Source organism: Osmia bicornis, chromosome 4, assembly GCF_907164935.1.
Source record: "Osmia bicornis bicornis chromosome 4, iOsmBic2.1, whole genome shotgun sequence".
NCBI lineage: Eukaryota > Metazoa > Arthropoda > Insecta > Hymenoptera > Megachilidae > Osmia > Osmia bicornis.
Genome location: NC_060219.1, coordinates 6,850,964 through 6,863,422, shown reverse-complemented (window position 1 = coordinate 6,863,422; position 12,459 = coordinate 6,850,964). Strand labels below are relative to the sequence as shown.

At 38.6% G+C, this 12,459-nt stretch overlaps 1 protein-coding gene across 3 annotated transcripts in view; it reads right to left on the bottom strand.

Annotated features, from left to right (window-relative positions):
- Positions 1-5,538, bottom strand: part of LOC114880641 — a 78,152-nt gene extending 72,614 nt beyond the window's left edge. Inside the window, exon 1 of one of the 3 annotated variants that reach the window (XR_003790127.2) lies at positions 1,886-5,538. Coding sequence is in view for 1 of the 3 variants with exons in the window: in XM_029196884.2 (XP_029052717.1) it covers positions 1,886-1,921 (36 nt within the window). In the remaining 2 variants the exon portion in view is untranslated. The remainder of the gene's footprint in view (positions 1-1,885) is intronic. The other 2 variants (XM_029196884.2, XM_029196891.2) reach the window with 2 other exon arrangements.
- Between the last annotated feature and the right edge of the window lie 6,921 nt (positions 5,539-12,459).

The following is a 12,459-nucleotide window of genomic DNA, read 5'->3' as shown; positions in this document are numbered from 1 at the left end:
ATTTTGCGGCGCGGCGGCATCGTAAGTGGAGTAATGGCTAATCAACAAAGCATCGCTGTGAGTGTACGTGTTTCGCGAAAGGATACTTATCTTGATAAATAATCGCAGAGAACTGTGATCTCGTTAGAATACTTATTCATAGAAATAAACATGCTCGGTGTCAAAGAAGTGAAAACTACTATGGGGTAGATCGTACCTTTTCAACACGCTATTTAAGATAAACGATCCTATTTAAAACAAATAGCGAAACATTTATAAGAATGTTTTCTTTTTCTTTAGAGATATGATCCTTCCGTAAGAGATAAACAAATTTCATATCTCTACAACATGTCGTTAAAGATTTGATAATAAAAGCGTCAAATCTAATTATTTTCAAACTTCTAATGTACTTCTAATGTAAATATAATCTTTCTAGGGGGAATGAACGGGTTTTATATGTTCTCATTATGTTGTTGAAAGCTTGCTACTAAAAGCGTCAAATCTAATTATTTTCTAATTTCTAATATATTTCTAATCTAAATATAATTTTTCTGTGGGTAATAGACTAATTTTATACATTCTCATTATGTTATTAAAAGTTTGCTACTAAAAGCGTCAAATCTAATTATTTTCTAATTTCTAATATATATCTAATCTAAATATAATTTTTCTGTGGGTAATGAACTAGTTTTATATGTTCTCATTATGTTATTAAAAGTTCGCTGAAAAAAACGTGAGATTTAATTATTTTCTAATTTCTAATGTATGCACGTAAATATAATTTTTCTCCGGGGAATCGACTAGTTTTATGTGTTCTCGTTATGTTGATAAAAAATTTGATAATAAAAGTGTCAATTTCTCGTTTAAAAACGATACGTTTATAGGTTTGAATAATATCAACCGGAATTCTTAATGCTGAGTCATTAGTGTCGCAACAATATGCTAGTTAAAAGAACGAAGTTTTATTCGTGACGAGTTTCCTAACTTTCAATGGCGTTGATTTAACGCGACGTTTCAGACGGGAGACGAAAATGTTTTATTATGTGAAACAATGCAACGATGCGGAACAGAAATTCACCGAAACTCGAATAACAGAGTCAACGAACGAACGTTCATTCGCATCGTGGTCAGAATTTTGATTCCACATTTGTGCACCCGGTCATACATTTCGATCGCGCTTTATACGGCACAATCTGCAATTAATCAGTGAACATCATTCCTATGTAACGTAACAGACGCGTATCAAAATACTTCGATGATGGATACTTGGACGACAATGGATCTTTTGTTTTAACGATCTGTGACCTTTCAAACTGCGCGATTGCATTTAATTTGAATAATTGTTTACATGGTAACAAAAGTATAATTTTCAAACGTTTTCTTCTCAGAATCAAGTGACTTATGAATAAAGTAAATTCCATTTGAATTTAGCTGGAAATTAATCTTTCTATCATTTCAGTAATCTGAAAATTAATTTCAAGTAAAAAGAAATTATTACAATTGTTATAAATATTTATATACAATCATAAATTTAATAAAATTCTGAATTTGGTATCATACATTTACATACGTATTTTCTGAGCATGCGCTCTCGCACGCGTGTCTAATTAAAAAGAATCCTTCTAACCCGAAATGAAATTTTTAATTTACAAACCCATTCTGTACCGTATTTCAAATAAAATGGTCGTAATCTTTAGTTTAATACTACGGTAATAAACGTTAATTGAAAAGCAACGTGTGGCCAGACTATACATATATGTACAAACACAATCGGCTATCTTACATAATTAAGCATTAGAATGCAAATTTTGACCTATTTTTGCGATTCAGTCTAGAGGAGCTTAATTTCACACGACACTGAACGATAAAAACTTTACGATAAAAACTATTTATTATAAGTACTCACCAGAAGCAGTGTCGCGCGAATTCCTACAGGTACCATTCGTAGAAAATTCGTCTGGAAAATCCACAGATGTTATTCTTAACACAGGCACGATGAGAACCTCTGGTGAAAAGTCGAAAACTTTATGCTTCTCTTCTAATACTTCTTCACTAAACAATTTCACTATTGCTGTACACTTTGTTTAAATTTGATTTCAATGAAAAAACTTGGGAAACGATGATCAATATTCCAAGTTATGTTCACGGTATTTCAAAAATTTCCGAGTCAATTGACGGTCACTTCGACAATCTTCAAAATCAGAAGTATGTACCTAATTGCACTGAACACGTGGCTGCTCACTTTCGGGATCTAGGTAAACGGGAACCCTCGGTAGGATACCGAATAACGGTATTCGATGTTTCCTATTTTCACTGACAGCTGTGCGACAGTGTCACAAGAATTCCTCCAACAGAGAGATTATCCCAGAAAATTTGAAAGCTACGTCTCACTGGTTCCTATCGTTCGATCCGAAAGAACAATACTGACATTTCTGTTGCACCGATTCAATACGAAACACGAAATTAAAGTCCCAAATGAAATTATAGTTTTTACTGAAAATCCGTATTGTTTCAAGAAAGTTCAGTCACTGTTTTTCACTTTCTTCAACTCTTTCAAAATGTCGATTATTTAAACGGAGAATGATTCTTCAGAAATTCGTTGATCACGAAAGAGAGTTCCTCGTAAGGTACACCGGTCACATGTGCGTGCACTGTGCACCTTGCTCAGCCGCAGGACGATTCTCGCTGCATGAAGGTACAACACGTCACATAGATGAAGAATGCATCTCGTGGCCCGAAGAGGCGTTGGTGTCGAAACGAACTAGACAAATTTCACGAATATATATATACATCTGAACGAACTGACGGACGGATGATAGTTTTCCTGACGATGAAACAAAACGGCGAGAAAAGACGGTGGGAACTTTACCCAGAAGAGTGGAAACCGAAACGGACTATTATAGGTAGAAGGTAGAAAAAAGAATTGAAAGATGAAGAAAAGTAAGGATTATCGGTAAGTGTAAAGGTGCAACTGCTGTTCTCTTCTCAGTGGCCGTTGCTCCGTGGAGGCGCGAGACGCATAATTTGTGCGCATTACTGCCAAGATATACGATGTTCCGAGATGCTAACAGCCAGAACTATACGTTACTTCCTTCCGATCCTGTGCACCACGAAACCAGCCCCCCCAGCGCCGATGGAATTTCCTTCAGAATGTAATTCCTCGATCTCCTGTAATTTTCGTTTCTCGCGATCGATCGCGATCTGATCTGGTGTTGCTCCGTTTTCTCGGCCCGGTTATCTAGCCGGCGTCGAGCACCTCTGATAATAACGATTATTTGATACGTTCCGCGACGACGAGCGGACGTGTCATTCGAGGGGATGATCGACCGACGAGATTACGTAGAATGTTTATCATCGATCCGCTCCGTTGTCATCGATTGATTCGTTATAGCTTCGTACGATATTTCGATCAGTCTCGGGAAGAGCTCCGAGTCCCCTTGCAAAACCAGTTACCTTCTTTTTGATCCTTCTAACGAAACCGTTGCGGCTTTTTAATAAATCGCAGAATTTACCAATCGGAATTTCCTGTTCTTGCACTTCGGTACCATCGACATATTTATTGTAACACGGTATCGCGTGCATCGATTCAAGAGACTTCGGTTCACACACAGACACATACTACGCACACGATCGTCTATACGATGCTACAATTTCTTCTTGGCGTTACGTAATTCCCTCGAGTTGTTCGAAATAATTATATCGGAGGATAGAAATTAAAGACTGGCGCCACTTGCGATCTTTTCACTTCCGTCGTCTATCACCTCTGCTCGTAACGACCGTCGCTGATTATGCACGTAATCACGATTTTCCCATTTTCTGACTCTCGTCACCAAGTACATCGATGTTGATCGAGATTTCCTATGATCACGGATATTCTTTACATATTTTTCATTTAAAAAATAGCTTGCGAGGCATCGAATTATCCGGTAGCACATGTATTCTCGATAACGAAAACAAGCAGCGAGAGAAAAATGTGAAAATACCGGCTAACGATTGAATTCCTCTGAAAGCGTGAAAATAACGGAAGAATTACGTTTATCGAATCGATACAGATCACGGTACACATACTTCGATAACGGTTTATCTCGCTCTGTATATTAGACGATCGTTTATTCGTAGTTTGAGCACAAGAGCGAACATTTCAAATGTTGGAAAAATATGGAAACTCGGTTCGATGGAAATTCAATGGCACAGAAATCTCACTCGTTCACCTTGAAAGCTGAACATTTGGTCAAACGTTCGATTTCGATCGTCCATCTGCGTATAATCCGATCGGAAGATTATCGCCGAGACAAATCATCATATAAATTAAATACGACACACATTCTTCGAGTCTTCCGTGCTGCGGCACCGATATACGATTATCGTAAAAACAAAACTCCATAAATTTACACCACTGAACATTTTTCAATGATATTTTTCCTTCACACGAATCGCACCTTCGGTTTCACGGAATTTAAACGACTTTAATCGACGAATAGCATCGATGGCGGATCGATATCCAAGAGAACTGCACTTCGATCGATTTATCGAAGGATCTGTTTGACAAGTCCGATCGCACGGCGACCGAGACGCCGGGGATCGTCGAAAACGAATGAAGCGGAGCGTAGGTATCGTCCCCGGTAAGCCGAGACCGGCGCTCGCGCGGAAATCAAGAGTAACACTGACTCGATCGTCGGGTTGTGGAGCGATAGGTGGACCGTAGGTACGAGTTGGTCCTCCCGCGTGCGAAGCGTAGCAAGTTCGGGGTGCGTGTGCGATAGTTACGATGTGTATCAACAAAACTTCAACAAATACTCTGCGTACAGTGTTCTCGATAGATACAGTGTCCTTAGACTGCTTTACGACCAGACGTTCGACTTTACGATCGAAACTGTTTCGTGTCGAATCAACAACACCGGGCGGGAATTTCGAATAACTCCAACTGCATACAATTTCCCCACCTTCACATCTGCCTTTACACTTTCCAGATAAAACAAATTTACTCCCTGTACACCAGCTTAACAGGAATTCTTGAAAATTGAAAAATCTCTTCGAATGTACATTAGACGTATCTCTCCCTTTTGCGACGATATTATTTCTTGATTCTCGATCAATATCGATCGCGAAGGTGTAAGCGAAATTTCGTTCTCCAGCTTCGTTTCCGTGGCGTGGTCCGAAGATCGGTACCGAAGCGTGTTCTTCGAGATTGGCGGCGACGTTTGAATATCGCGATGGATGGAATTTTAGTGCGGTATCGAGGATGTCGGAACGCATGGCCATACGGAGGACCGTGAGGACCGATGATCGCCGCAGACTGCTCGGACCGAGAGCAGCGAGGCTTCTCCGCAGCGGTGGAACCGTGTGTGCTGGTGCTGCTGTCGGCTGCTTCTCCGGCACGATCGGGCCGAGCACACCGTGCCGTCGTGGCTCCTCACCACCACGTAGAACCCTAAATCCTGCGTAACGCACGCCCCCACTCTCCCTCGAACCTTTCCCCACCAGCACGCTTCCGTTTAACATCCCCGTTGACGAAGATCCACCCGTCGCGCAATCGATTTCCGTTTTCCCCAGAAAGCTTTCAAACTTTTCCCTTCGATTCTCAACCACCACCCTTTGTCTTTTCAACCTTCTTTCGTCACAGAAATTTTTATTAAAAACAAAATTAATATTTGTTTCCGTTTAATTTCGAATTGATATTTTCTCACGCAACGGTGCGCCGAGTTTTCATTTCTTTCCACATTCCATTGTAGCCGAACTTGTTCCTTGAATTTAAATTACATGTACACTTCTCGAGCGTGATAGGATTTTTCTAGTACACGTACGATTAATAAAGTAACCGATGTTTTAATATCGCAAAACACTGTTCGTCAATCGAGCGTAACATGTCCCTTGCACGGAACCAGAGTTCGACGGGTTCTGTTCGTGATGCACCTGGAATGATGCATAACGCCGGGTCCATGCATAAAACATCCCCACTTCTCGGTGGCAAGCGACGTCAGACCAATCTCCGGCCACGCGAACAGGCTTAAACTACTTATTTCTTCGCAAGCCTCTTATCTCAATCTTGGAACCGATCGCGGGGTTCGATGCACCGAACGCGGAGATACTGGTCGTTCTAGGGGACATGCCGCACTAAAAATAGCGTAGAACGAAAAAAAAAAGTTTCTTACGCAAATTGTCACACAAATTAGTATATTCCTTTTAATTGCCGCCAGATTACATTCTCCTTTCGTTTCTGCATACTTTACTTTCGCTACGCGGAGGGAACGAAACTCGCGCACGCATACGATTATTTTCATAAATAATTGAAATTGAACAATTTGTATAAACTTGAAATTGTATTCAACTTAAAAGACGATAAATCTTGAGAGGCGTGCATAATGCATGCGATTAATTTGAAATAAATTCACGTTACCAGTAACAAGTCTTGAAACAAGGTATAATTACTGTTAATTTATCATTATTTATGGGTATTATTCGAGCAACAGGCGCATATTCTGTGTTAATAGATTCAAGTGTAATAGTGTAATCGTATAGAAAGCGCAAGAATGTTGCGTTGTTGATTAAAAAGAAATGGTGGGTAGGGTTTGAAAATATTGGTTACTAAAGGATCAAGAGGATCCACTTTCGTTAATTTCTTTTTTTAAGACATACCATTTAATTGAATACTATAAAAATTTTAAATTATTAGGAGTTGGTGGGATTGGTCCTAAGGGGAGCCACTTCATTAGGGGCCCATCTTGACACCCTGGGGTGTCAATTTCTAGGGAATTGTGCCTAATTAATTAAAATTAGTATCCATATTCTACAATAGTGCTCGTCATTTCACAAGCATAAATGAACCGTAAACATTTGAGTAACTCAAATATTTCTGGATATTCAATAAATGATTAATGCTTTGGATACTTGAAATTTAACGAGGATTACCGTCCGAAAGGATGGACGGTAAAGAGTGAAGAAATGAGTCATAAAATATGACGTACAACGGACGGTTCACCCTTTATGCATGATGCAATTCATCTTCACCAGTAATATGGGCTTCTTATCTCATCTTTCGAACTCGTTTAAGACCCGTTTCGGCACCTCAGTTCTGCCGGATTGCATCCGCTTCAATTATCCGCGCTCTTGTTCCAAGAATGGTTGCATCTACCCTAGAATTTACGCCACCTGTATATTTCATTCTTTCAAGTCGGCTCGTAGAGAAAGCTTAGCCGCGGAAATTGGTAGAACCGTGTTATCCTGCGAACGATTTAAGCAGACCTTATAAAACAAGAGGAACGAAACATTTTCTCGTTTGCCGCTTACGTCGGGATTAGTCTCCGATCGGAGTGGTTCTTCCGATCTGCTCAATCTTTGCCGATAAAATTCTTAAGAAACGATCCAGCTGAATTTATAGCGCGAGATTACGCGATTTCTTTTTTTCACGGATTTACGAACTGTTCGTATTAACGATACATACTACGTTACTGCCGCTGTGTGCAATCGCATTTATTTACGACAATTTTCGTTGCTATTTGTCAGATTTACCACTTTCATTTCCTTCTTTTTCTTTTGGATACGCTTAAAGTATCTGCATTCTTGGGTATGAAGAGCATTAATACACTTGTTATTTGAAAAGCAATCATGAGATTACGAGAATGCTTGTCAATGAAAGCGGTAGTAAAGATACACCGTTTAATATGAACAGGAAAATACTGTGTGCAATGATGATTCAAATTTGAAGCATAATGCCTACCATGATCGTCTGCATTTAATATTTGCACAGGGTCGTGTATCAGGGACGTCTGTGTCATGCATCGTGTATTCATGTTCAGGTTTTGTGAATCACCCTTGTCATTGTTTAATCGGTTTATATTTTTTTTCGTTATATCACATATTCTTCAATTTTGATGCCTTCTTCTTTTACCTAAGAATGAAAATTTAATCGTTAACCTTACAACACCTATTGAATGATCACATGTGTAATATAAAAAAGGCTGAAAAATCATGAAATTTTAAACTAAAGAAATGTAAATTGATCAGTAGTAAAAAATAAATCCTAGATGATTACTATAGTAACGAGCGCTAAACGGTGGGGGAATATGTTTATGGCAAGATTCCTCCTGATAATTGCCGACGATATAGGTGCAGGGCAACAACGATGAACAGTCCTCGATGAGAATGCAAGATTCTCGTTTACAAGTGGCGCGATAAGCGAAAATGTAAGCGTGCAAATCGATAAACTATCTGTAAGTCAGATCGCTCATGGGCGATGCCGATGAAAGTGTACGCGAACGGATCGACAAGTATACACGCAGCAAGATAATCAGTTGTAAGAAAACGATACGGCTTATAAATAAACGGCGCCATTGTTCCGTGCAATTATCGAACTCATTTTACATTTGCAAATGATCGTCTGCCGCCATCGTGACACTATAACACGTAGACGTCGTGTGCAATATCTTTAGGTAGTCGTCGATTTCACGCTAGATACCAGAACGAATCGAATCAACTTCTTTTGTATCGCCATCGATTCATTATTCGCTAAATGAGAACTAAAAATATGATACATTCCGTAGTTTTCCCCTTACCCTTCGTTTATAATTGATATTATGATTCTCGAGGGACTCGCTAACGGCTCGAAATTAATTATAAATTCGATACACGAAATCGTTGGCACGCTCCGCACTTCGATCATTGGAAGTCGATAATAATCCGATGATTCTGCACGCAACGCGCTATCAAAACTTATATCACGTACGTGCACGCGTACCTAAATACACGAATCTTTCAACGATACGTCGGTTAATGTTGCCGGCTAACAAGGAGAGTACACTCGCGATCAAATCAGTCTTCTCTGCATCTCAGGAAAAATAGCGGCGCTAAGAATCTGGGCTAAGAATCCCAGAAACCTAGAACCCGCGAACCCGTGGAAGTAAACGGGGAGCTTTGCAATCTGAGAAAGTCGGGGAGGGGTGACATAATCCTCATCGCCAGGGGGCGAGTGGGTTAGCATTAATCTAATCGAAGTTTCGCAGAATTATAATAACATAATTGAAGAATAATAATTCGGAAGAATCATAATACATTTCTTTGAAATAAAGAGGAAGTTCATATCCAAAATTTATTATATGTCTAATTAACTAAATATTTATAAGACTTTAAAGGAGAATTTTTTTCTCATTTTGCGGAATTATTACTTTTCGAGTCCCCTATAATTGTGCAAAATTTCGACCCAATCGGAGTTCCGAAGGTCGTGTATTCCCCTTGGAAGTATAATTATGCTTGCGGTTATTTGAACTCGTTCGCGTTGATTTTATTTTAATAAACGAGCTGTTTGCGTTCATCCCATTCGGAGATCGATCTATGGAAATGAAAGGGAGTCTGGTGTATTAAGATATACATATCTGTGTACAAGCCTTCGAGGTACTTTTAAATATTATTCATAGTAAATATCTGATTATAGTCGTAAAAAGTTGCTCGTATCAAACACAATAGCTACTCGATAAAGCCTGTAAGATGTTTTTCCTATCATTGATAAGAGGAAATGATAATTACACGTGTTGCTTGGAAAATAGAAAATTTAAAAAAACATCCAGCACTACTTATTATTTTTTTGTTTTGAAAGTGAATAGAGATAAAAAATTTCTTTAACAAATCATTTGATATATTATCAAAAACTGACAATTATTTATCTTAAACATAATTTGTGTGATTTTATGATGGTATTTAAAGTGTTAATAAGCATTTAAAGTTATTGATGTTATTGTTTCAAACGAGAAATGAATGTATCAAGAATCAGCTAGTAGGTATGCAGGTGCGCGTGCCTGCAGCGGTTGTTCATAGCAGAAACGACATGTAATTCAAGTACACTCTGGTAGTTTAAGGCACGCCTATAACGTACGATGAAACAAGCAAGCAGGTAACTTTATTAATTATTACCAATCGCGTCTGAAAAATATGCATACGTGCCCGCAGTGTAAATTAACGTGTCTGGGTCGTAGCAAGACACTGTACATTACGCCTCCTTCTTCTTCTCCTCTGAGGCCGCAAATTAAAATCAAAGATGATCCTATCGAATGGAAGGTTTCGTTTACTTCGCGAATATCGATCGCTCGCAGCGAGAAAGAAATGTATGCAAATATCATAATCGTGATATGCAATTTTATTCGTGGATAGAAAAAAAAAAAACAAACGCTACTAGGATTTTCTTATAAAAATTTGTTATTACGCTAATACACTGGTCTACGGTTAATATTCTTCAACTTGAAAATTTATTACAATCATCTGTTTTTTATTGCTTATATTTACATAATGTTTCACAGAACTTTATAAAAATATACGCTTTATTGAGTATTACATTCAAGTAGATAATAAAATGAAAAATGTTGAAAGTATTAGGCGATCCTAATGAACGAAGTATGTTTTATAAACAAGCAATTCACAGGCCAAAATGATTAATTCTATTTTTTGAATTTCTTATCAATTTCTTTACTCTTTATTTTGTGAAGCTAGTCGCTTTGGCAGATAAGCGGTTGAAATATCACTATCTCCCACAAATTGTACACATATATAGCATTGAATGAAAACAAAATAAATAAAAATGAATAATAAATTATGAAACAAAGTAAGATGGAAACAAGCGTCGGTTTATACGATTGCAACAAACAGGATACACTTTTGGTGCAACTTATTTCAATGCCCGGAGTCACGACGATTTTCCCTGTGTTCCCTTCGATGGAAACGATGATGAGAGAGGAGACTAATTCGCGAAATGGTGTCGGGGGCATCCTAGAGACCTGGCTCCGAGGAACAGTCACGCCCTCCTCGTTACCAAGGGCTTCTCCCCTATTCCATTTTTTCGCGATAATATCTCGGCAAATACCGAGCCAGGGAACCCTTTAGCTTCGAGCAGGCTGCCGCCTGCACGCGTAATGCCCTAAAATTAAACAGCCTACAGCGCCAGGGGCGAGCTGTGAGCGTCACGTTGCCCCGAATCAGACACCGTATCACCGAACGAATCGTTATTGTACCCGTTTCGTCGATCGACATTGACAATCGTCGATGGTACGCCTCCTGATAACCGTATCGGCTCGTCTTGCATCGTTGCTCAAGCAAGACGCCGATATCGACGCGGGTTTGCGTCTTTGTCAAAGGTTGAAAATGGAATGCAACCGAGCTGTTAATCATTCTATTCGACGTCCCGATCCCTGCATGGAAACTATGTCTAATATTGTACTTTCGCTTTAACGGGTTTGTTTGACAGTGAATGATTGACATTATCAAAAGGTGCCAATAAGCGATTTATTAAAATTTTACAATGATTCCAGTGTTTCAACCCTTTTCGGGCGATCGATGCATACGTGTGTCCAAACATAATTGTCATAGTAATTTATAATTCTATACATATTGCGATATATTCTTGGGCACAAATTACCTAAAGATTTTTAACGTATACTTTGAAGGATGGAATTATTACTTCTTTTACTTTAAATTAATAAAACACCGAGCAAGCTTAAGAATGTTGGATCTCCAAAGGGTGAAATAATTAAATATCTCTCATTTCTAAATACCTTGCCTTAAATGAAGTTTTTACAAATGCAAATTTTTAAAGCCTAATGAAAAAATTATGAATCACCTTTATTATTTTCAATAATTGAATATTGCAATAAGTAATCAATAGTAATATTGAAAAAGGTATTAGTGTTTTTTTATTGTATAATAAAATGATTAGAGACTATCGTTTAGAAGAACATGGGGTATCAGTGGTTGGTCTCGTATTTTCTAGTCTGTTCTTCCGCCATAAGCCAATGCGCAACTCGTTTCGCCTGTCGGATTCAATAGTAGAGCATCTAAAACATGTCGGATGAAAATAGATACGGCAATGTAGCCGGGACATTTTGCGCTCTTCTGTCTGTCTGTCTGTCTGTCTGTGACGTCGAATTCCGTTTTGCCGTTCCGAGTGAAGTACCGTTCGCTATGAGACGCGAGTTCCACGTAGGTTACGAAATTTTCCAAGACTAACTCTATGGAAATACATATTCATGAATATTTAATATTTTTCAGTTTTTTTATAATCACTCCAGTGTAGGGACTGAAATTGTTTTTCAATCGGCAAATATCACAGAAGTTAAAATTCCTGGAATAGTATTATTAATTTTCCAATAACTATGATTTTGTCAATTAAAATTAAAGTTCTAATCGATAGAAATTGATATGTAATAAGTGATATTTTGCGGTACTTTTACGTCAGCTGCGTTAAATTCACCATTTGATACGAAACACCTAATATTAATTAATCCGCTGATGTATGTTGATTGCGTTTCGCCGTTAACTCTCACGTTTAGTTCGTTTCTTTTCAAACGCAACAGAGAGATTCGTGTCGCGTAGAAAATGCTGACGGTTCATGGACGCCCACTTAATAGCACGTTACCGGAACCGGTGACAGATTATTAACCGAGCCATCTGCTAATGCAGATCTTCTCCGGTGCTGGAGCATCATCCAGCCAACTATCTATC